We start from the raw sequence: 24,171 nt of genomic DNA, 5'->3' as shown, positions 1-24,171 counted from the left end.
TTGACGAAAGACCCTGTTCAATGCCGAATTAGTTATTCACCACCTGCAATCTGAAGCTCACCTTGAATTTATTGCAATATCAAGCTGCCCACAAGATACAGCGCAAGATGACCCCTTCGGTCCATGCACGATGCCTGTCACTGGCGACAGAGGTACCTTATCGCCATGCCGTTCTACAACTTCAATCGCAAATTGTACAGGTCAGAATACGGAGTCATCATATCGCCAGACAATTATCTTGTCTTACTCATGACGGACAGTCGAAATTGCCTCTGTCTTCTCCAGGCAGAATAGCGATACGATATACGCCTTTCACGTCTGGAGTAGGAACAAGGCGATACTATAGTGAAAAGCCGATACCGAAAGATCAACCTAATGTTCCAGCTTCGTCCTCAATCGTATGTTCAGTTTACCAACCCCAGGGTCCCGCATGATACTGACAGTGCATTCATGCATTGGTAGGAGCCGAAACCAGCTACTTCGATACCACCCTTACCGGCCTCAGACGAAGTTGAACTGCATGAATCGCCATATACGATACCTAACGCCTTGACTCTGGCACGGATATTGGCATGTCCATTTTTGGGTTATACAATCGTGGATGGAGATTTCGCTTGGGCGACTGGAATACTGTTTGCTAGTGGACTATCAGATTGGGTGAGCTCCTCTCCATCATATGAATTGCAACTAATGAACTTATGCCAATCACGTTGTGCTTAGCTGGACGGATGGCTAGCTAGAAGATATAATTCGCGTTCGGTCTTAGGGTCGATATTGGATCCCGCGGCGGATAAGGCTCTGATGACTACCTTAGTGGGCACTTTGGCATGGTCAGGCTTATTGCCTTGTGAGTATTTCTCCTGATCAGTAGGATGCTGCTAATGCGTTCTGGATTGGTCAATGGTAGTACCTCTGGCAATTTTGATCTTCGGAAGAGATTTAGGATTATCAATCTCGGCGTTTTACTTCAGATTCATCTCGCTGCCTAAACCAGTAGGTCAATGCCGTTGCCTCAGAATTACAATATGGATAGCTGATAGGTTGTGATTAGCGAACGCTCAAGAGGTACTTTGATGTATCAATACCCTCGGCAGAGGTGAAGCCTACCCAAATCAGTAAAGTGGGTTTCTACTTCCATTTTCCTTCAAAGAGTGTAGGAAGCTAAGGTATTTGTATACATAGATCAATACTGCTCTACAGCTTTTACTTATGGGATTGACGACAGTCTCGCCTTTACTGGGATACTCCATAGCTGGGCCTTTACAAGCATTACAGTAAGTCAGCTGCACGTCGTGAGCATATGACACAGCTGACCAGGCACCGTACAGGTGGACTGTCGCGGGCACGACTATATGGAGTGGCTTTAGTTATATAGGCAGATCAGGGGTGAAGATCCTCCAACAGCCAGGAAAGAAGCTGTAGGGAGGCATGCATAGCTACTCCGCCTTTATATATCCACCTCGGTACGCATATGCATGCATGAGATGTGTTTGAGTGAGATGATACCGGTCATAGTGGTATGGTAATTTGCCGAATGCCACATCACGTTATTGTTTGTTCTCCTTATCATCTGCCTCCGCTTTGACCGCCGTTGCACACCTACTGTCCAACTTTTTCTGAATAACCGAGTCAGAAACCGACATTGCAACAACCACAAAGGGTTGTCTATCATTGTCATCCTCCTTTCTTCATCGACTCCATCTCGCCACTTGACTCGATACGTGTCCCTTCTATCCCACCGACTCGTGTATAAAAAGACGAGGGACATAGCGATAGCGGTATTCCTCTCTCGTCATCAAACAAGATTTCACGCTTTCGGCAAATCATCCCGAACGCTTTATCTCTCATCACCAAACAACCTCTTCAGAAACCCGTTATTTGTCTGGGACAGGTACGCAATATGGCAGCTACCGTCAACCACGATGCCAAAGCTGGTTCCGTGGTGGTCATGGAGAAGGTGTGTCTGTGTCAGCTTCCTCTGATCCCCAGTAGGCGGTGTTTTAGCTGATTCAATATGGGGTTATCTTCTTAGACGGATAAGAGAGATTATCTAATTGCTCTTGAGTCTGATGCCCAAAAATCATGGTCCGCCTCTCAAGCATTCGAGACCAATCCACCCCCGCTTCCTGAAGGCATCAAATCCTATGCCGACTTCTTCTCATCCGGCCAATCCATGGAAGAGCTCCAGAAGAAATACCCAAAATGGTTCGGTACTTTCCCTTATGCGTACATGAACGGTTCCCTCCATTTAGGACATGCTTTCACCATCAGTAAAATCGAGTTCGCAGCTGGTTTCGAACGTATGAGGGGGAAGAAGGTACTGTTCCCTGTAGGATATCATGCTACTGGTATGCCCATCAAGGTGAGTAATCAAGCATCGACAACCCATAATGATAGTTTCTTCTAGACTCCCCCTTCCGATTTGAGCTGATGAGATCTGATCATCTCGGATAGGCCGCTTCTGATAAATTGATAAGGGAGATGGAAATGTTTGGAGAGGATTTCTCTGGTTACTCGGAAGAAGTAGAAGATGACGCTACTCCCGCTCCGCCTGTCCCTACTACGACAGCTCTCCCGGCCAAGTCCCTAGAATCTACCGACCCGTCAAAAGGGAAGAAAGGAAAACTGAACGCTAAATCCACTGGACTGACATATCAATTCCAAATTCTGGAATTGATCGGCGTACCAAGAGACGAGCTGAAGAAATTCGCCGACCCGTATTACTGGTTGACTTATTTCCCACCTATCGCCAAAGAAGATCTATCAGGACTGGGAGCAAGAGTAGATTGGAGGAGACAATTCTTAACAAGTACGCATCATTATATTCCTCCTGATCCTTTGTCTCTTCCAGATACACACAGTCATAGAGAGAGCCAGAATCCACCTACGCCTGCATCACCAGATAAGAAGAAGTCAGGAAAAGGGAAAATTATCATCAATGCAAGTTCGAATGTGAACAAGCAATGTCTCTGCAAATTGTGTTCACCCGAAAATGAAAGATGGAAGAACCAAGCTTACGCAACTGATGAACCTTGTCCAGCCGACGCGAACCCGTACTACGACTCATTCGTTCGATGGCAGATGAACAAGCTTTACCAACAGGGTAAGGTGAAATTCGGTAAACGATATACGATCTACTCGCCGAAAGATGGTCAACCTTGCATGGACCACGATCGTCAATCTGGAGAAGCTGTCAACCCGCAAGAATACACGGCAGTCAAGATGGAAGTACTGGAATGGGGACCTGAAGTCAGCAGCGAAATCAAGCAAGCTGTCGGAGGAAAGAAAGTATGGATGGTAGCTGCCACGCTCAGACCCGAGACCATGTAAGTCTGACCTGAACGTATAAGTGCTTGACTCAATTCGCTGAGTCTGACCATCATTTCATCCTGTTGCCAGGTACGGTCAAACAAACTGTTTCGTCGGTCCCAATCTGAAATACGGTCTTTTCGAGTCAGCCCACAACGAGCTGTTCTTGGTTACCGAACGAGCCGCTCGAAATATGGCTTTCCAAGGTACCTTCGAAGGTGAAAGCGGACGAGTAGCGAAGGTGGCGGATGTCGTTGGGTCCGAATTGCTCGGTACCAAGGTAGCTCCTCCCTTCGGTGTTGCCAAGGAGGTCTACGTCCTCCCAATGGAGGGTGTTCTCGCTACAAAAGTGAGCTTTGTTGTGACACAGTCATGCGTCAAAAGCCAGCTGACGCGTTCTGCAGGGAACTGGAGTAGTCACGTCCGTACCATCCGACTCGCCAGACGACTACCGAACACTTATGGATCTGAGGAAGAAAGCTGAGATGTACAAGATCAAACCCGAATGGGCGGCCATAGATCCTATCCCCGTGCTCAAGACCCCCAAATACGGTGACATGGCCGCTGAATTCCTCTGTAATGAGCTCAAGATTCAATCTCAACGAGATAAGGACAAGCTCGCCGAGGCTAAGGACCTGACTTACAAAGAAGGGTTCTACAATGGTGTGATGGTCATCGGTGACTTCAAGGGAGAAACCGTCCAAGATGCCAAGCCTAAAGTCAGACAACAAATGATGGATGCTGGACTTGCGACTCCTTACGCTGAGCCTGAGAGCGAGGTCATCTCCCGATCTGCGGACGTGTGTGTGGTAGCTTTGGTCGACCAATGGTACCTCGACTATGGAGAGGACAGCTGGAAGGCTTCCGCGTTCAAGTGAGTTTCCGAGTCCCCGTATGCTTCGTGAATTGCAGTCGACTGATACCATGTCTAGGCTTCTTGAGCAAATGAATACATACCAGACCGAAACCCGAAACGGATTCGAAGCAGTCCTGAACTGGCTCAACAAGTGGGCTTGTGCCAGATCATACGGATTAGGTTCCAAACTCCCTTGGGATCCTGTATGGCTTGTCGAGTCTCTTTCCGACTCCACGATTTACATGTCATACTACACTATCGCCAACTTGCTGCACGATGACATGTTCGGTAAGAACCCCGGACCTCTGGGTATCAAGCCTGAACAGATGACAGACGAAGTATGGGAATACGTTCTTGGATCTGGTGCCCTTCCAGCCGACTCACCTGTGGAAGCCGAAAAGGCCGCTCAACTCAAGTACCACTTCTCATACTTCTACCCGCTTGACATCCGATCTTCCGGTAAAGACCTCATACCCAACCATTTGACTTTCTGGATCTACATCCACGCCGCCCTGTTCCCCGAGAAGCACTGGCCTAGGGCAGTGAGAACCAACGGTCACTTGATGTTGAACGGAAAGAAGATGTCCAAGTCGACTGGTAATTTCCTGACCATGAAGGAAGCTACCAAGAAGTACGGTGCGGATGCCGCTAGATTGACACTCGCCGATGCGGGTGATGATATCACCGATGCAAAGTGAGCCCATCTCGTGATTTGTGTCTCTTTAGTAACGAAAGTGTTGCTGATTATTTATCTTGACACAGCTTTGAGGAGACAGTCGCCAATGCTGCTATCCTCCGACTCCACACTGCTTGTCTCTGGGCTGAAGAGATGAAATCGATCGAGTCGACGCTGCGAACTGGCGAATTCAACGAATTCGATAAAGGATTCCAAGCTGAAATGAATGCTCTTATCGAGCAGACCTACAGCTACTTTGACCAGTAAGCTGATCTCAAGGACAAATACCCTCAGACGCGCAAGTGTATAAGCTGATTGAGTTGATTTTCTTCAGAATGGAATTCAAGTCAGCTCTGAAGTCAGGATTGTATGATTTCGAAAACGCACGAAACTGGTACAGATTAATCTCTGATCCTGCTAATGGCGGACAAGGAATGCACCGAGACATGGTATTCTCATGGATCCGAAATAATACTCTACTCATCACTCCATTCACCCCTCATTACTCGCAACACATCTGGAAGAACGTCCTTGGTGAGACGTCCAGTATCCAAGACGCTCAGTTCCCCAAGGTCTCTCAGCCTGTAGACAAGGCTATCCTGGAACAAAGCGATTACATGAAACAGGTAGTAGACTCTTTACGATCAGCAGAAGCTACTCTGGGTAAAAAGAAGGGTAAAGGGAAATCGACGACTACTTACGATTCGAACAAACCTAAACAAACTAGGATATACGTTGCGCAAAAATTCCCTGAATGGCAAGAAAAGGCGATTGCGATAGTGAAGGAATCGTATGATGGGAAAGAGGTGGACGATGCCAAGTTGAAGAAGCTCTTCACGGAGAGCGGCCTGATAAAAGATAAGAAGGTGATGCCGTTTGCTCAGCAAATCAAGGTGGGTTTGCTTTGACTCTGAATCCTGGCTTGGGTTTGGGCTGGGATGAGTTACTCAATGAACACTTGACACGTACTGCTGCTGACTATCATTCGGATTTGTTACACCAAAATAGAGAAAAGTCCAAATGGACGGATCGGCAGCTTTCGAACGTACTTTACCATTCGACGAATTACATACTCTGAAAATCCTGATCCCGTACATCCAAGCTTCCGCGAAATTCACCAAAGTCGACGTTGTCTCTGTCGCTGAAGCTCGAGAGATCTTGGCCAACGAACCGGGCAAGGAGAATTATGATCCGGTGAAAATTGAGAATTCTCAGCCTGGTGTTCCGGAAGTACAATTCTGGAATGAGTAGGTGGACTAAGAGGGTTTGATCTACGTACTCGCACATATAGGTGATCCTGCAGATCCAAACACAGATACAGGACAGAAGGGTTCAGTATACAGAGTAGAGTGAGAGGTAGATTGTCTGATTGCACATACAATTCATGCATATATCATTGCTAGTTGTGAGCTCCATACGCGACGGGCGATACTCTCGCACGCACCCATCTCAACCTGAGCATCTGTTTTGCAGTTATCATGAGATTCAATCGTTGAGAGAGGGTTGGTGTGACACAGATAGGCTTGGTGCGCGAGTCTGGTGAACAGTACAGAGGACCATCCGACTCCTTCATTATATGCTAAAGTACCATTATTATCTATGTATCTATATTCCTTTCTTTCATAATTATTATATCTAATTCGCAGACAGCATTACTTTGCCTCAATTTTTTGCCTTTTCTTCCTTATCGCAGTGTAATTCACGCATTCCTCGAAAAGCTTTGATCCCTGACCTCCGTTGTACAGTATTCTCTTCCTCGAGGGAAAAACTATCGATCTACATCGGATCTACTTGCACAGCTCAGTGAGATTCTCAGGGATCGTATCCTTCAAGTAAGCCTCGAAGTCCCCGGACGGCACCATGTCGAGCGTGCCTAGCGGAGTAGACGTCTTGAGTGGTTGACCAGAGAAGAGAACTCGCACAAAGTATTCTCCTGATTCTGATTGCTTGTATAGCTCAAAGACCACTTCGGATCCCATACCTGGCCAGACGGGCTATCGAAAGTAGTCAATTGGATGGATGGATTGATCAGCGACGAATGGCCTTTGAGGGGATGAATCGGAATGCTGTATGCCGGGGAGCTCACCTCGTCATGTTGGAGTAGGCCTAAAACAGGAGCGACAGAACCGTCATGCGCGAAACTAATACAAAACCAGAATACGACTGCATTAGCTGGCAGAACGGATCGCTCTACGGTGATATGCGACCAAATGAGCTGATGACTCACTTGTGAGCGTATTTCACAGGGTTGGAACCGTCCATCTTCCCCTTGAAATGATCTTGCAGCTCAATAAACCACGGGCCCATGGTCAACGCGCTGTAGAGAGTAGAGTTCTCGGCCATCCTCCATCGATAGGCGTACTCGTAATTACCCAATCTGTAGATCGTGTTGGCGTCTTCTTGGGGTACGCAGATAGCTGTGTTGTTGACTGAGCAGGGTAGGGGTTTGCCGTGGCATTGTTTAGCTGACATGTTGTCGTATGGGCTATGTGGATCATAGAGGAGTTAGTCAGTCATGGATCTGTCAAAAATCCAAGAGCGCAATGAAACGATGTCCCCGAAGGACCGAAGCCGGACGATCTGGTATAAGCTGAGACTCACTGATCCCATGAAGTGGACCAGCCGGCGGTATCGTTGAACTCGATACCGGACACATTGTTGAATCGTTCTCTCAGCTCAAGAGTCCAATTCAGGTGGTTTCCCCATTCCGAAGATAGGTCGATGATTTGGGTACCGATAGTATCCCTGAGTTTACAGGCTAAGAATCACAAAGACAATCAAAATCAGATGCTTGGTAAACGGACAGCAAGAGGGGGTACAACCAGTGATCTGGAGAACTTACCAAGAGCAGGCTTGAGGGAATCGTATGAGTCGTCTTGAATCCACCTATTGAGATTGACATCAGCGCGACCCGAAGTCCACAAGAGAAACAGCATCGACATTGCTTACCCGGTGTGCTCTTCCAAATCGGGGAAAAGACCTTTTCCAAACCCACCCAAGGTTTGCGAGGTGATGACCTGTCGCGAGCATCAGCACACCCAGGAATAGATCTCATCATGAAGCGTCAGGTCCACTTTACTCACGTTGCTGGTCACTCTGAAAGAGTATTTCTCCTTCTCGTTGGAAAGAGGTAAGAAGCCCAGCAAGTCTCCGTATACCCCTCTTACATCCTGACCATGAACCAATGCATCGTCGATACCCTCGCTGTATCCCACATTTCACGATCAGCGCTCAACATAACCTTATTGACTGTGGTAATTCAGAGGAGGAAATAGATCAGGAGACTTGTATAGTGAAAAAAGGTGCGCAAGGAGACGAGTGACTCACGAAGTGATAGACGGGAATTCACAAGTGGAACCCACGAAACCCGGTCCGACCTTCTTCTCGAACGGGTTCTGCGATCCGGTCTGTCTTTGCCAGACCACTTGAGCCGTGTTATCGGGATTGGCGTTCTTGGCATGATGGTATGGCCCTTCGGCGGAGCAGTCCCATGGGATATCTTCTTTGAAGAAAGTGTTAGATGCGTAGGGTGTTCGCTATGATTCACGTACATTCAGCTTGAAGACCTTCGTCGATGAATTGGGTTCAAAGCGTGTAATTGAATGCAGATATACCTTGTGATGTCTTTGAATCACCTCAACATACTGCAACTCGTACTCTTGCGAAGGGACTTGATATTCTGTCTTTCGTACATGGGGCATCTGATCATGATTGCAACGCATCGAGCATTGGACGATCAGCTACGCTTCGGATACTGATTAATTGAATGCGAAGTCTCAGAAACTCACATGACACCCTATAATCCGGAAAATACGTCACATAGGAAGCTTTCGTCAACTAGGATACTGAAGGAGCAATCTCAGTCGAATCGACTCGACTCACAGTTGTACGTTCCATACTCCTCATCCGGGGTATTGGAAGACCAGTAAATACCAGGTGCCCCGGTCCCATTGATCACCTTGTCCAAATCGGTATTGGCCGTATTACCTGATCAAGACGGAGGGAATATATTCATGAGCCAAGTGAAGTCTTCAAGGAGATGATGAGACATACTAGGAGGATAGTGGGTCAAAGCGTATCCATCGATGCAGGATAACAGAGCCATAAAGAGGGTAATAGTGGATTTATCGAACATCTTGACTCGATTTGATCGCCCAAAAGTGTCAGAATACGGATGGCGATCTGTGATTTTTGGGGCATATGATTCGATGTCCTTCGACTGAAGTTATCATCCTTTTATATGTATATATGTATTTCTGAGGAGGAGTCCAAGATATCATTGTCTGCTTTCTTCCGACTTTCTCTCATTTTTTCTTTCGCTTCTCCGCGCTCTTTCTTCCTACTTCAGGTGAGTCAATCAGTCCGCCAGTCAGTCAGTCCGAAAGCCGAAGTACCAAGCAAGACCAGGAGCACCAGGATTCTGTGTCTCGCTCTGCCCAAGCCTTGGCGGCGGCGGACAGATGCATGTGGATACTTAGATGCAAGAGGCGAATTGCACGTGCAGAAGATATACTTCGTTCATTGGTTATCTGACAACTTTTTGCTGACGTTCTGACGATAACGCATCCAGTCCGGAGATAACCGTATGGGCGTATGAGCTTTACGGCACGTGCGTAGTGTGGTACGAATAATTTGTGAACGTTCTTCTAGATTGATTTGGCAGATGGTCTCCTGTTAGGCGCCGAGGTCATACCTCAAGGAGTAGCCTGGGGGGATGTCAGGTTGCTTGAGGTGGATTGGTACAGTAGAAGGTAGCATGCGACGATAGTAATTTGTATGAGCTATGATATTGCGCCCGACCTCGTCCGGCAATTTAGTGCCCAGCAAGGTCTTCGGGTATCTTGGTCCATCACGTTCGAGAAGCGAATGGAACGGGTCGGGTTCACAGCTGGCCTGTCTTCCAGTGTCGCATCAGTGGTCGGCTTTTCTGACCGAGCACAAGAGGCACACACAGAGTGATGATAAGAGGGGGCTGAACTCCAAAACATTGGACGCCAATCCGCCTACATCTACCCTAATTGTAACGCCACAACCGAGGACAAAGGCAAGTTCGAAAGCGCTTGAAAGGCGGACTGGAAGCAGCGAAGCAGTCATAAGGTTGCTCGCTGGATGTCGAGAGCCAGCAAAATCCATCAATCACATATCATAATCGTAGCTAAACAGGAAAAGTATATACAATAACAAACAAAATAAGAGATCAATAGCCGGAACCTACCTACCCCGAAGAAGACTGACACTCGTCTGTCCCCATGATCTCGGATAAAGACTAATTGTCTTTCACGATACTCAGCTCCGCCCGAGCCAATGCCCGTTCAGCAGTACCTAACAACATCCGCCTTTCTTAGCTTGTTGATTTTCACCCAGATTAACATTGTTGTTCTCGTTGGTATTTGCTGATCGCCGATTACCTGATTGGGCGGTAGTGGGTTTAGGTGAGATAGTATCGAATGGGATAGTTTTGGCTACCATTCATCGCACAAGAACGTTAGCATATTGACTGTTTTTCGATATCGAGCGCAATGTTGTTGGTTTGTCGACCCACCAATCTCAGTAAATATCTCTCCGACATTATGACCCGTCTTAGCGGAAGCTTCAAAGAATAACAGTCCGCTCTCCTTGGCGTACGCCTCCGCTTCGGCAGTGGGTACTTGTCTAACGTCGTCGCTTGCCTCCTCCGCAGCTGAGGGCGAAGGCGATGGTGAAGCGTCGTCCTCTTGGTCTTCGTTCTCCTCAGCATCTGCTCCTCCTTCGTTTTCTGCTACCTTTGGTTTGGCCACTTCTGCCGGACTTGCCGTTGAACTGGATACCAAGTCAACCTGAGCATTGGCAAACCGTCCTATCAGCTAAAACGCTCAGATACTTCGGATAATCATAGCCAACAATATGGCGGCGATGAACATACCTTGTTACCGACCAATGCAATTACGATATTGGCATTTGCTTGTCGTTGTAATTCCTTGACCCATGCTTTTGCCTTTTCAAGGGAAGCCTGTGAGGATATAAGAAGTCGTCAGCTTACGACACCAAAACGGCACCTTCGTAGCAGTCTCGATGAAGCTTCTGCAGGACCGAAATTCATGCTTGTGGATGCAATGTGACAATGGAAGAGCCCACTCACCGACTTGGTGACATCGTAGACCACTACAGCGGCTTGGGCATTTCGGTAATACATGGGCGCAAGGGAGTGGAATCGCTCTATTCCAAGTTTCGGACGGAATTAGCTTCTACGCAATCACGTCCTGGAATAGCGGGCAGCTTACCTTGACCAGCGGTATCCCTACGTCGAGTATGCAAATCATCAGCTTTTTGACCGGGATCAACATGAGATTGGCGACAAATTTAGCTGACTCACCAGATCTCGAATTTGACAATCCGGTTTTCTAGTCTGCATTCTGCAAGTAGCGACCCGATGCGTCAGTTGTGTCTCCGTTTCGTGAATAATTCGCCCCAATGATCTTCTGAACACTGGATTTATAGCAATATTGCCGGTCTTATCTCTGTCTCCTGCCTCGAATCTTTGGGTATTTGCGACACTCGGTCCCCACTGTCTAGATCACCTCGCCCAGATAGTCTCTCTACACTATGATGCTGGCCACTACGAGCGACAGTAAAGGAGTCCACCCCACTCACTCTGCGTCAAGAAGGCAGCTCCGATGGTAGGTGAAGTGTTCTCGTTGAAGTCACCTTGGCAGAATCTAAGTACCAACGAGGATTTACCGACGGCGGCTTCACCTGTTTGATGATCCGTACGACCAGACCATGAGAGCAGTGAGGAGGTGAAGTAACCGGAATATGAAACGAAGTGTTCAGACACGGAAGAAAGAGGAAGTGTTGCCAGGTGAATGTTTGTTGAAGGGTGGCGAGCAGGAGGATAACGAGCAACAATACATAATGATCAGCTATAATCTCTTCATCTCCCTCGACAATCATCAAGACGGGCTTAGTTCATCCATACCTGAGTGATCAGACTACAGTACAAGGAAGTTGTATTCCACCCTATCTTCTCTTGTGAAAAGCGCGTATTCAGAGAATCGATGCACAACTCACCTAGAAGTACAAGTTTGACTTGAACAGCCTTAACGGGAATTTCTTCGGACATAGTATCGTACTTCACTTTCCACTTATCACTTGGATCTCTACCGATGGTATCTCTGCTCTGTGTGTCGTGCTTCGTGCTTCGTGCTTGACGACAAAGCGTATTGATGTGACCGTTAAATAGGAGATAGGAGGCTGTGCGGTTTTTGGTTTTGTTATTGATCCAGTGATGCTCCACGTTCGGATCAGCACTATCTGGCTTATGATGTCGTTGATCAGAACGGATGTACTTGATCTAGTCTGGGATGTATCAAGAGTAAGATATGTGAATACATGCGTATACAGACCTTCATGAAAGGATCGTACATGTAACAGTGAACTTGGTACTCGATACTCAGTGGCCACTCATTCCCTACGGTACGAGTACTGCGCCTGTAGGTGGTGGATCCCGTTATTTAATTGCGCCTGCCACTTTGACACCCCCCATACGACCAGCACTCGTAGCTGATAGAGCCATGCCAAGCTTCTCATGATCATATGCAACGGTCCTAGGAGATGAGCATGCAGGCGTTGACAATCGTTGCCTTTGCGCTGACTTCAGGTCCTCGCTGCATCCGCATTATTCGACTTTTGAATAAGGGAGAAACGGGGCAGTTCAAACTGTAAAGCGTGCACCGTTCAGTTGTGTTTGCGAGTTAGAGTGAACTGCGCAGGTATGACTTGTACAAAAACGAGTGCTGCATAAAATTAGATGGACCGGTACAATAATTGAATTGGACTATACTTGTTTATATACTACTACATCACTACGATGCGACCCAAGATCTAGTGCTTGTGGGAAGTAGCACCTTCGAGATCCCTTCTGTGCGTGTACTCTCCCGTGGCTTTATCAAAGACCAACGAGTGAGCATTTCCAGTGTCGAGGTCTTTCGGGTTCCCGATAGGTTGACCTTGTCCCTCGTGCGCTTCAGCTTTACCGTATTTGCCAGCACCGCCCGATCCGGCAGTCGTGTTGGAAGCTACTCCTGCTCGAGTAGCCGACGATTCAGGTCCACCAGTCGAGCTAAGACCTTCGGATCCAGCACCAGTTCCTCGTCCGCTTCCGGATAGACCAGCAGCTCCAGCACCAGCACCGGCACCAGCTAATCCTGCACCCGCAGCAGTACCTGATCCCAATCCCGAAGAGTTGTTGGTAGAGTCCCCGGTAGTGTAATGACCGCCTGCTCCGCCTGATGGTCCAACACCAGACCCGGTTTCACCACCGATACCAGATTGAAGACCACCCGATTGACCGGCTAAGCCGGCACCCCTCTCAAGAGGAGCTTCGGAAGTAGCGCCAGTACCCGCACCGGAATGGTGGTGCGATCCAGCGAGAGCTCCCGCACCAGCAGCGGCACCGGCAGTACCGGCCAAAGCGGCATCTCGAGCGCCGTGAGGGTGAGACTGGGAGTGGGCACCGTGAGAACCGGTGAGATTCTCGCCGCCGACTCCGACTCCAGCTCCAGTAGTGTGAGCACCGCCTAGAAAGGTGACATCCAATTAGCACGGATATTCTGATGTTAAAATTCGACAGGTGGATTCATGCAGAAAACTCACTTTGTCCGGTCAACCCATCTCTCGTACCTGTTCCCTCATACGCTCCAGAGACGGCATCTCCACCAGAAGCGCCGTGAGAGCCGGTATCAGTCAAACCAGATGATCCGGTCAAACCTGCACCTGCTCCCGAGCCGGTGCCAGAGTATTGGTCGAGGGAGTTATCCAACTTGGAGCCGATCCCAGTTCCGTGGGTGGCTCCGGAGCCAGAGCTGAATTTGTCGGCAATGGGAGTTCCAGAGGGGATACCTGAGACAGACACAACCTCAGCATTGCCTTCGGTTTCCGCAGACATCTTTGACCAGTAAAGGTGACGGAGACTTACCGCCTGAAGCGTGATCACCGCCTAAGCCAGCGTTGAAGCCATCTCCAGCCAATTTACCAGCTTGGGTGTTTGACGCATTGGCTTCGCCATACTGCTCAGGAATCACTCAATCAGCTCCTGCTGCTAGTTCTAGGACAAGTGATGACGATTACACGGTATAGATTTTTAAGTATGGTTCAAACTCACCCCTCCTGATAGACCGGTACCAGCACCGTGTTCTCCTTGGTCAAATCCTCTAGAAGGGACAGTCTCTCCGATAGGTCTTCCTAAGTCCATTGTGTATTTATCTGTGTTTGAATTAGAGTTTGAGATGTTTAAATTGACTATATGATCTGCATAAGAAGGAAGGATATCCTCGCTATGAACTGAACTGGGTCAATATTTATATACTGCTTGAAGAGGAGCATAGCGGTGGCGCTAGACGAGACAGGGTGGGTGATGGTCATCGTAAACATCCTCATCTTGTCAAGTGAGTGAGTGAGTGAATGTACGTCATACTGAGTTATCCTGGGCCGATGATGACATGTCACATCAACAGACAGACAAATGCCACTTACTTAGTCGTCCAATTGAACAACCTCCACTCCCACATGACATGACATTGAACAGTCAGTGCGTCATCCTTTTACCCCGCAGTCACTAGTAGGTTTTTGTTTCGGATACGTCACTTGCAATTCTCCGCCCTGAATGTGGGGAACATGCATACGTGAAAGGAGAGTGGCATGCATCAACGTACCACCAACGCAACAACAGCCAACAGACAAGGATGCAGTAATTAAAACAAAGATCTGACTAACAAGCTACAAGGTGCTATATGTTGTACGATCCATATTTACGTGTTTCGGCCTGATTTCAGCTTTAGTTCCAGCTCCGTCCTAACAAGATGCACTTTGGGCATAAAGCGTGTTGGCGTCTGCGAGTTCCCATCTTCCGCCGCACCTCATATAGCTACTCCAACTTGCTCTTCATTCTCACCTCTAATGGGCATACTCTTCCCCTTGTTTTTGCCAATACCGACGTACGATGCAATCTCTTTCCATTCGCCCTTCTCCTCCTCCTTCGCTGCCGCAAGGGGGTATTCCCTTTCCAGGACTCGCCCCTTTCCTTCGCCTGAACCGATTCCATCAATAGTCACATCTTGGGATTCCCCTTTGAGCGGTATACTCTTCTGAGCGCCGGTATTATACTCGTAATCTCTTATACCTTCTCCCGAAGTCAGCCCGTCTCCTGATAACAGCCCAGCTTCTTTTGCCATCCGGACAGCGTCTTCGTCCATGGGTTCTAACCCCTCCATTGCGGGTTTACGCAGCTCCCTCGTCTCCCTAGGTCCATTCCGGAAGGCGTCTTCGCCCAAGATGGCTAGAGCGGCCGCATCGCCTATGACCTCGTGCCATTTTCCAGTGGTGGCGTTGAATATCCTATGACGGGTAGGCAGGACGATGGGGTCGGGGTCATGTATCGGTTGAATGAGGGGGCTACAAACAACACGATATCTCAGCGTGGCCCCTCTGAGGCAAGTTGTGACTGGAATGTTCCACTCACACATAATGCGTTTTATGTATATCTCGAGTGATTATTGTCGTATACTCGGTATGTTGCAGTGGGATGATCGTTTCCTGCGCCAGCCAAACCAGGCCAATGGTCAGATATCTTGTTCAAGCAAAGCTATTGCGTTGAGTGGTACTCTACTCACTTTCACAACAGGTTCAAGCTCTTTCGACCTGATGTCAATCGAGCTCTCCTTATCCAACAATCGTTCCATTCCAGCTTTCTTGAACGTCTCCACTCCATCTGGACTGAGATCTTGTCGCTTTTCCGCCCTGGCTTCAGCTTCTTCCGTCAACTTTGCGATCATCCGATCACGCTGTTGACCTAGTCCAAGCCTCTCGCCGTTATGATCTTGTAGAGTGAGATCGTTAAAACGCTCATTCAACACTCCACCTGGATGATGGGATATCGGATCTAGAGCTGAGGAAGGTTTAGCCCAATCTCCTTGACGACGATGTTGTTGCTGTTGTTGTTGTTGTTCTTCTGTCTGACGTTGGGATTGTGATTGTTGTGTTCCCTCTCGTGATCGACCCGAGTGTTCGAAATCTAGTGCAGGTATCTGTGGTGGTCCTGCAACTGCACCTGCCCCAGCTCCAGCCAAATGTCCAGCTCCTGAAAGATCCCTTGATCCCGGCTGAACTCCCGTCAAGTCGGTTTCATTACGAAGTTGGCTTTGCTTCTGCAGTTGTACTCTAGGTTGAGCTTCCATCGACTCTCGGTTCTGAGCTTGGGCTTGAGCTTGAGATTGGGAACTTGTTCCTGGTTGATGATACAAGCTTGAACCTCTACTTGGAATTTCGATCTTATCATTCCCATTCCCATTCCCATTCCCATTCCCATTCCCATTTCCATTTCCGGCGGGTGCGCCAACACTAGCCAGCTCATCCAAGTGATCTTCCTTATGCGAATGAGGTAACTTCGTAACGTGGGGATACCGATTCTGACCGAGCACTTCTTCTTCCCCTGCTTTAGGTGGACGGGAGGACGACGCTATCAATCCAGGTCGTTCTTCTTCGCTCCGAAGCAAGTTTTCTCGGTTCACAGAATCGACATGCGGGAGCGGTGGAGAGCGGGTATGTTCTACATCATCGCGACGGTGTTGATGAGGGCGAGAGTCAGAGATGGAGTGCCGTTCGGGTGATTTGGGAGGCACGGGTGGGTCTGTCGAAGATCCAGGTGGAATGGGGAACGAGTCCAATACATTGTTTTTATCGGGATTGGGTAATCGTGATCGTGAGTGAGGAATAGAAGGTAATGGTTTATCCGTGCTTTCTATCTCCTCTACAGGTATATACGCTGTCCCGCTTCCTGTTGATGACGGTCCAGAAGATCTCCCATGCTTCGAGGTCGGTACAGGGATAGGGTTATTTACGTTCGAGGTAGTCGTAGGTAAATCTGGTCTGTCACTCTCATCTACGAACGGTTTAGAATGGCCTGTTATGTCGCTTGCCGGGTGTTTATCGATGACTACTACGTCTTCTTCGGTCCTGGTCGTCGGTATGGGCGGTCTACGATCAGGAGTTCTGGAGGGCGAAGAAGAGGAGATGCTTTGCGAGACGTTCTGGTAAGCAGGATTGGCAGGTGATCTAGATTGATCCACATCGATGGATCTCCTAGCGTTAGTGTTGGAAGGAGAGGTAGGCTGGCGGGGAGAAGTCGGCGTAGGCGTGGGCGAGCTGGTATCTGAGGTATTGGAGGATTGGGAAGCTGTTTTCCGATGTCGGAATTTCGAGAGAAGTGAGGGCATCTTGAGCTGGATCTGCCCGAAGTGGTCTAGCTACCTACTCGTCAAAGTCTGCTTGACCGGTTGAGAAAGTGACCAGTCTCCTACTCGGCTGGGAATAGCGGACTCAACCTCTTATGCAAGGTGGCAACACGCTCTAGCTGACAATTATTGTTCGAATACTGCTCATTATTCAGAGGTCAAGGTTGATCATTTCCGGGATCGCTACAATGCTCATCACGTCACTCTACCATTTCTTTCCTTCGAACGAACGCTTTCCAGGTCTGAAATGCTAATGATGCCATCGCCTAGTATCAAGTACGGGCTGTGAAGAAGAGTACGGCTGGGGTCTCCAAGCTCAAGGGTATTTGCGTTTTGCTAGATGACGTCGGTCGATCAGGGACACTCAGAAAACAAGACAGAAAACGAACCAGATCACGAGCTCGCAAAAATGGATTTAAACCCAAAGATTTCCAGAATTCTACTCGGGTCAGGGTAACTCGTTCCGCAGCTGACCAAAAAGCCTGCTTGCGGGATGCGTATATCCCCAGCCCTGTCTACTGAAGCTAAGATGGAATCACATGGACCGTCCCGGTTAAAACTGGAGAAACGTTTGTGATAAGTTAGAAGAGTACGTGGGCCTGGCGTAAGCATGATGCATACGTTTCTGTGTGAAGGGGATGTGCGTGACTAGGGCGTCTTTGCCAAACTAAGAGTTGTGTAAGACTGACTCTGTCGCGGTCTCTGTGAGCCTGGGACGAGGGACCGCATAGACGCTCAAACGCACAGGCATGAGACGCGGACGTCGATCAGATGAAAGGAAGTTTCTACTGATTCAGGAACGTGATTCTCGGATACATGATCGCCGGTTTGTGAATACTGGAATCCCTTACCACCTCACCCAAGCCCTCACCGCTCGCGTCGATCGATGATGCGACTGACAACTTTCCATATCGACAAGGTTAAAAATAACACAAGCTCCGACTTCAAATCTTAGAAACAGATAAGATCGTTAGTAGTGACGTCGTACTACCTTTATTTGCGTGGAGATCCTTCGGGATGAGGGAGCGCTCTCTCGAAAACAGGAACAGCAGAAACTCGCACAACTCACGAGATGTTCAGGACCTAGAAAGCCGTAGGTCAATTCAGCAGCTACGAGAGCGGGACAGCGGACAACGGATAACGTACAACTCAGGAAGACTAGGCTCGATCTTTGGTACTGAGATTTCTAGAAAATTGCTCAGGATCGTCGCTGCGTACTTCACTTTTGCACATGGAACACGAGCCTGTTTGGATGGGAAAGCACCCGAAGTGCGATCTTGTCATTTCACCCCATTTCCCTTCACTTAGCTTAGCTATGATGATGTAGTTTTTGTGATACATAAGCGGGGTAAGGCATTTGCCGAATCCCACGTTGTGATCTTCTGGGCTTCATTTGATTGAGAAGAGCGATAGCGTCATAGCTCTCTGAAAACGCTGAGTTAGCTAACGCTGATTAATGTCATCATCATAATAGTTGTCTGCCCACAAGGCCTGATCTAGAAAAGCTTTATATACCACTGCAATCGTTTGGATCTTCGTCATCCCTTTCTGCTTCTTCATCAACATCAACATTACTGTTAACTTTCTTTCGTAAGAAACTCGAATCAAGAAAATCAAACGAGCCCCAACACAATACAATGTCGTCAGTTACTCAAGGTGTCAAAGATTTCCTCAAAGGATCCCACAAAGCCGACTCTACCGAAGTGAGTCCCGTCATTCCCTGTGGAGCCATTGATGCGCCCCTTCTGGCGTTTGTCGCTGACAAATGAATCAATCTAGGTCTGCTCCGAGGTCGCCCCTGAAGTAGTGAAGGAGAATGTCAGACCTACCGAGCACACCGAGACTGCCGAGGCTATCGACCGGGAGAGACATGTTCACCACCACCAAGTGAGTCTTCTTACAACCATCCTCATGTCCTTGGGATGATCCTTCACACGATGTCCCATGCTGATGCATGCGAACCTCGATAGCACCGAGTCCAACCCATTGAACACAAACAGACCCTCGACACTCAACATGTCCACACCACCGGTCCTGAGGTAGTCCGAGAACACAAGGAAGACATGCTTCCAGAGCACCAAGCCAAATTGCACGAGCAACGAACTCTGCACAATAACGAGACCAAGACCGCTGAGACCGCTCGAACTTCCGCTCACGTCGGACAACATGTCAACGAGCACGAACACCACCACATCCACGAGACCGTCCAACCCGTCATTCAAAGGGAGACCGTCCAACCTACCGTTGTTCACCACACCGCCGGTATCCACGAGAAGATCCACGACGCTCCTATCGTACACGAAGCCACCACTCTTCCAACCATCTCCCACTCCGACTTCTTGAAGCAAAAGGCCGATGCCGGTGCCGCTTCTCATGCTGACTCTGGCCACCAACATCAATTCTACGAGGGTGCTCCCCGAGTAGGCGGTCACAAGGAGCAAACCGCTTAAGTCTCGGCATCTTGAACAGGATCAGGGATCAGTGTAAACCGAATGCAAGGAAAATTGGGGTCGGTCGGACGAGGATATATGATGCGATTCATCATGAATATATTTATATAGTTTATACACGTTTGTAGCATTTAGCTCTTTTATGAATACTTGAATGTATGTTCAATATCTACGGCTTTGCAGTAGGCTACTGCAGTTTTCGAGGTATGCGGTGACAAGTATGCAAAGGTCTAAAGGGCCAAGCAGTAAAGAATGTCTAGATATCTAACAGGCATGAGCACAATTTGTTGTATCCTCGGTCATTCAGTGGTACAAGTCGGTGCCCGGTCTAATCGCTTATACAGTCCAAGACCACATCCAACCCTCTCAAAGTAGGCAAGACCTCTCCCGACGTAATACATTCGCTCAGAATCTCCGTCGTCTGATTCCAGTAACCGTCCAACCATATCTTCGGATCATTATGGAGAACGCAACTCAGGAACAAAAGGTTCGACGAGATCGAAGTGGAGTTTATATCCTTGATCGTATCTCTCAAGTTCAAAGAGATCCTTAATTCCTTGATGATCTTCAACGGTAGATCAGGGACCAAGTTGCTCATGCCTCCTCCGCTAGCCCCTGACGAGTGGTTGTGGGTGTGGGGATTGGACGGGGAAGGTTGTAAGATTGATAAGCAGGTCAGCGTCTCGAGAATCAGATTCCTGTCGTCGTTCGATTTGTGCGGTACGTTTAGATCGCCCAGTAGGTTCTCGACGAGCAAGTGACTGATATGTGTGGATGATAATGGACCGTACCGATCTCGCACTTCGGCTATGCGCGATAAGTGCTGGATCTTTGAAGGGTAAGAGGATGTCTCTCGATTTATAGCTGCCTTGGAGTCCTACAATCGACGTTGACGCGATATTCATGTCGTCAGCCACTGATCCTCAACCGCGATATGAGAACAGCTTGTTGCTCGAGGTGAGGATTCAAACTGCATTGCGTCGCCTCTGAAAGGTAAGATCTCGCAGAGAAAAGCGGTAGGATATAACTCACTCTGCTGATGACAGGCTATTTATTGACACCGAAAAATCAGCAAATGCCGGCAACACGTCGAAGAAGGTCAAACGTCAGGTTGATTAGTGAGTCGCCGACCGGACTCCGCTAAACGCGATGATCACTCACATTCCTCTCGACAGTCCCCAGATGACCATAGATACTACTGACCAAAGCCTTGAGATCGCTATCCAGATTCATCCCTTGTGAACTGTGTTTGTTCCCAAATATACTATGTACCTTGATCAACAGCTCGAACACGTCCAAGCCATCTTTAGGTACACTCAGTAAATTGCTGATAGCGTTCAAACTTGCATGTTGACAGTCTTTCGGGATCTCGGTGGTCATTTCCAGTAGATCAAAGGTCAATTTGTGCTGTTGGGCGATATTGTATCCTTCGAATTTACTCAGATTCGATAAACCCTGAAAAATCAGCGATAATGTATTGGCTTCTGAGGGTCTTCGAAGTCCAGTGAGGATTAGTTCTTTGACTGGGCCTGCATATTTCTTGTGCAACGAAGGGGGAAGTGCCGGCCTGAGGTCACAAATAAGGGAAGCGATTAGTATGACCAGAATTCCATCATTGCGAGATCGAGAGAAGGTAATGAGGGGAGTGTGTGACGCAGTATCAGTATGGTGAGTACCTATTGAGGATTCAGTGTTGTGAGTCTTAGCTAGCACTCACAAAAGATTACTGATGATGCAAGCTTCCACCACTGCTCGATTGGGATCCACGCTATGTAGAAAGTCCATCAAGCTAAGACTCTGGCGAATATGACTCCATGCTAAAGGCTGGACAATCGCTCGGTGCGCCGTCGTCAGGTGGGTTAGCAATTTGGCAGCTACGATTTGTATTGAAGGTTCGAGAGATTGATGAAGTGCAAGCAAAATCATTGAACATGACCGCTCGTCCAGCATCGACGCCAAAGCTGGGTTCGCTAATACGCTCAAAGCTACATGAACCACATGAGGGTCTATCGGGACAAAGGGGACAAAGTACTAGATCAGCTTGGTGAACTCCCTAAGACTACGTATGAAAAGGGGTAAAAATGCTCACCATCGGCTAATAGAAGATGAGCGGCTTTGAATGTGAGATTGCGCATAATGGACGGTGTAGCTATGGTGGGATTCGTCGATAATTGCAGTGCAGCAATTACGACGTTTTTGCCCTTATCTTCGTCGAGACTCCATAATACCAGTTTCTGAGCGCGGGTAGCGAGGTCTCGATCTGACCGTAAAATTTAATTTCAGCTTGTCAAGTCGAAGTGTAGGCATGCTGCTGAGATATGCTAATGATGAACGCACCATTCAGCGGAAAGACGTTCAGCGCTTCCAACACCGCTTCGGTGGGATCTGCTCACTGAGGATCAGCTATTTGCGATCCCACATTTGTCAATCGAATCTCAGGTCAAAGGGGGACTTACAAGCCACTGAGTTGCTACTCAACAAGTCATCAATGATATCCGTCAAACTCTGAACGATCCGCTTTGCGAGATTCGGTAAAAGCGTAGCTATCATTTCTAGCAGTTCTACGTCCGCCAGTAAGACATGATGAGGGAAGTGAAGGTATTCAATCATCACGTCCAGAGTTATCGGACCCATGGAAGCGAGCAAGCGAGCAAGGAGCTTCTGCGCGGCCTTTTGACTGTTTCGAGTGTACATCACAAGCATTAGTATGATGCAGAAAGTCCAAGAGGTCCACGCTGCATAACTTGCACTGCCCTGATTCCATGGGCTTATGATCAGGTGTGGGAAGGGAAAAGCTCACTGTTTTGGCGTCTTCGTCTCCTTGAGAACACTCAGTGCAGTAGTACCTACTTCCTGTAGAAAAGGCTCAAACCTTCGCGAAGCAGTCGTATCAGTCATACCCTCTCTCCAAGCTCAAACTACGCAGAGGAGACCGGATACAAGTAATACACTTACCGATGTAGCACGACACTAGCCACCTGACCGAGTCCCTGCAAGCTTGCCACTGTCAAGCCTTCTTCATCACTTCCCATTGTTCCAAGCATGAATCCGACCGTATCACTCATCAAGTGGGTCCCGACGAAAGACATCGTATCCCACGTAGCTAGGATTGGGAGTGCAGCACAAAGAGCGATCTGGGCTGAAGACGATACGTGAGGCACGAGCGGCAGGAGGAGATTGTATATCGATTTAGGGGAACATGTCGTCGGATATCGTGCTCGAAGATCGTTTCTCAGAGACTGTCAATAGCTCAGCTCATGATCACATTCACCTTCAATAGGGCTTAGAGGATATCGGTTAACTGAGTGGGAAAATCGAGCCTCACCATAGGGGTATGTTCGATGAGGAAACAACACCAAGAAACTCCTTGTTCCTCTTTACCACTTCTCATATCCTGTTCGCACAACTGCAAGCTTGCGGCGAGGAGAGAATGGGTAGACTGTAAGATCATCTGGCACGATGAAGCTTTTTCAGTTGGCGAGTATATCTTGAGGGCAAGGATCAAAGCTTCTTGAGAAACTGATTTGTCCTATGAAGCAGATCATGCTAGTCAGCCTGAATGTTGGCGATCAGTCCCTAGTGGAAGGTAGACCCGACCTGGTCCTGAAAGATTTGGGTAGACGTCTAAAGACTTGAGACGATCCGAAGGGATCTTGATGAGACTCACTGTCCCGCCAAAAGCGGCCATTTGAACCTGCCTCAATAACACTTGCAGATGACTTTCGAATAAGATCGCGCTACTGCGCTCGATACCCAGAATGATGCACAAACCTAGATTTGACGCGGTTTGATCACCTCGCAACAACAGGTTCTCGATGGCTAGAGAGACAGCTTCGGAGGTTAGGCTTGACATCGCCATTGCTTGACCTGTTTTCGTGTGGTCTGATCAGCGTACGACAGAGAGAGAAGACCCGACCGATACGTTGCCACCTCGATAGCATGAGACCGCGAGACTTTGACTGACCGTACAAATACGCTGCTGCCTGTCCCCGCCGATCTGCTACAGGTTGATCGAAGATGATGCTCTCCAAAGTCTCGCATGTGTATGCGTGAACATCGGTTAGACCCTTTAAGGCAGGTGCGTATAGGTCCAGAGTGTCGATGACCTTGGCTGATATCGGTTATATCAATGACATCGTGAGCGCGAGCGCCTAGATAGATGGATGTGCAAGTTATACCCTAGTATTGCTTACCAAATATTTTGAGAGCTTTTGAGAGGGATTCATCAGTATCGACTTTGTCGCTCAATAACTGATCAATCTTGGATTTCTGCTGTAACCATTCTGCAGAGAACCTTACGCCCCCAAGAGATTGCTAGGGATCCACAAAATCTCTTTCAGCAATCAGGAGGAGAAGCTGGCTGTCAATCTCATGGGCAAGAAACTCACCTCGGCTGCTTGATGGTCCAAGATCGCAGGTAAGTTCGCCAATGCTCTGTTGGGGATGGATGAATCAATGATACTCTTCTTGGGACTATTCAGACGGTCCTTGCCACTCACTCATCACCATCCAGGAAGAAATCATATAGGCCGCTGGGGAAGCTCGTCATGTTTTGGTATCGGCAAATGAGCTCCAGCTGTTCTAGCTTGCTGCAAGATATCTTGCGACTTCGTC

At 48.3% G+C, this 24,171-nt stretch overlaps 9 protein-coding genes across 9 annotated transcripts; 3 read left to right on the top strand and 6 right to left on the bottom strand.

The window, feature by feature from the left end:
- Positions 1-107: 107 nt before the first annotated feature.
- Positions 108-1,422, top strand: I303_101367 (uncharacterized protein; the record flags this gene model as incomplete). The annotated part of the gene is made up of 7 exons (XM_018404736.1): positions 108-398; positions 463-657; positions 721-847; positions 908-993; positions 1,052-1,120; positions 1,183-1,274; positions 1,329-1,422. 7 exons carry the CDS (start codon positions 108-110, stop codon positions 1,420-1,422), a joined length of 954 nt encoding a protein of 317 aa, XP_018267390.1.
- A 478-nt stretch (positions 1,423-1,900) lies between these two features.
- Positions 1,901-6,092, top strand: I303_101366 (leucine-tRNA ligase; the record flags this gene model as incomplete). Its single annotated transcript, XM_018404735.1, has 10 exons — positions 1,901-1,957; positions 2,033-2,362; positions 2,455-2,809; positions 3,041-3,326; positions 3,400-3,658; positions 3,714-4,183; positions 4,242-4,859; positions 4,928-5,104; positions 5,176-5,734; positions 5,850-6,092. The coding sequence occupies 10 exons, from the start codon at positions 1,901-1,903 to the stop codon at positions 6,090-6,092; spliced, it is 3,354 nt and encodes a 1,117-aa protein (XP_018267389.1).
- A 536-nt stretch (positions 6,093-6,628) lies between these two features.
- Positions 6,629-8,542, bottom strand: I303_101365 (uncharacterized protein; the record flags this gene model as incomplete). Its single annotated transcript, XM_018404734.2, has 9 exons — positions 6,629-6,835; positions 6,928-6,982; positions 7,069-7,326; positions 7,443-7,599; positions 7,684-7,727; positions 7,791-7,858; positions 7,925-8,045; positions 8,169-8,377; positions 8,456-8,542. The coding sequence occupies 9 exons, from the start codon at positions 8,540-8,542 to the stop codon at positions 6,629-6,631; spliced, it is 1,206 nt and encodes a 401-aa protein (XP_018267388.2).
- Positions 8,543-8,617: 75 nt separating this feature from the next.
- Positions 8,618-8,976, bottom strand: I303_101364 (uncharacterized protein; the record flags this gene model as incomplete). The annotated part of the gene is made up of 3 exons (XM_065968326.1): positions 8,618-8,637; positions 8,724-8,828; positions 8,895-8,976. The coding sequence occupies 3 exons, from the start codon at positions 8,974-8,976 to the stop codon at positions 8,618-8,620; spliced, it is 207 nt and encodes a 68-aa protein (XP_065824398.1).
- A 1,187-nt stretch (positions 8,977-10,163) lies between these two features.
- I303_101363 (uncharacterized protein) lies at positions 10,164-11,940 on the bottom strand (the record flags this gene model as incomplete). The annotated part of the gene is made up of 8 exons (XM_018404733.1): positions 10,164-10,303; positions 10,384-10,657; positions 10,744-10,830; positions 10,960-11,036; positions 11,102-11,118; positions 11,194-11,233; positions 11,472-11,573; positions 11,889-11,940. The coding sequence occupies 8 exons, from the start codon at positions 11,938-11,940 to the stop codon at positions 10,164-10,166; spliced, it is 789 nt and encodes a 262-aa protein (XP_018267387.1).
- Positions 11,941-12,701: 761 nt separating this feature from the next.
- On the bottom strand, positions 12,702-14,070 carry I303_101362 (uncharacterized protein; the record flags this gene model as incomplete). The annotated part of the gene is made up of 4 exons (XM_018404732.1): positions 12,702-13,396; positions 13,473-13,718; positions 13,795-13,885; positions 13,981-14,070. The coding sequence occupies 4 exons, from the start codon at positions 14,068-14,070 to the stop codon at positions 12,702-12,704; spliced, it is 1,122 nt and encodes a 373-aa protein (XP_018267386.1).
- Positions 14,071-14,734: 664 nt separating this feature from the next.
- Positions 14,735-17,089, bottom strand: I303_101361 (uncharacterized protein; the record flags this gene model as incomplete). Its single annotated transcript, XM_018404731.1, has 3 exons — positions 14,735-15,269; positions 15,337-15,410; positions 15,488-17,089. 3 exons carry the CDS (start codon positions 17,087-17,089, stop codon positions 14,735-14,737), a joined length of 2,211 nt encoding a protein of 736 aa, XP_018267385.1.
- Positions 17,090-18,744: 1,655 nt separating this feature from the next.
- On the top strand, positions 18,745-19,557 carry I303_101360 (uncharacterized protein; the record flags this gene model as incomplete). Its single annotated transcript, XM_018404730.1, has 3 exons — positions 18,745-18,810; positions 18,887-18,994; positions 19,078-19,557. 3 exons carry the CDS (start codon positions 18,745-18,747, stop codon positions 19,555-19,557), a joined length of 654 nt encoding a protein of 217 aa, XP_018267384.1.
- Positions 19,558-19,885: 328 nt separating this feature from the next.
- On the bottom strand, positions 19,886-24,106 carry I303_101359 (uncharacterized protein; the record flags this gene model as incomplete). The annotated part of the gene is made up of 15 exons (XM_065968325.1): positions 19,886-20,434; positions 20,590-20,604; positions 20,719-21,124; positions 21,275-21,563; positions 21,647-21,817; positions 21,895-21,942; positions 22,014-22,234; positions 22,358-22,429; positions 22,513-22,796; positions 22,883-23,086; positions 23,225-23,424; positions 23,522-23,668; positions 23,751-23,871; positions 23,946-23,991; positions 24,057-24,106. The coding sequence occupies 15 exons, from the start codon at positions 24,104-24,106 to the stop codon at positions 19,886-19,888; spliced, it is 2,823 nt and encodes a 940-aa protein (XP_065824397.1).
- Between the last annotated feature and the right edge of the window lie 65 nt (positions 24,107-24,171).

This window comes from Kwoniella dejecticola, chromosome 1, assembly GCF_000512565.2.
Source record: "Kwoniella dejecticola CBS 10117 chromosome 1, complete sequence".
NCBI classification, from domain to species: Eukaryota; Fungi; Basidiomycota; class Tremellomycetes; order Tremellales; family Cryptococcaceae; genus Kwoniella; species Kwoniella dejecticola.
The sequence above is the reverse complement of the archived record's forward strand: the minus strand, read 5'-3'. Positions and strand labels throughout refer to the sequence as shown.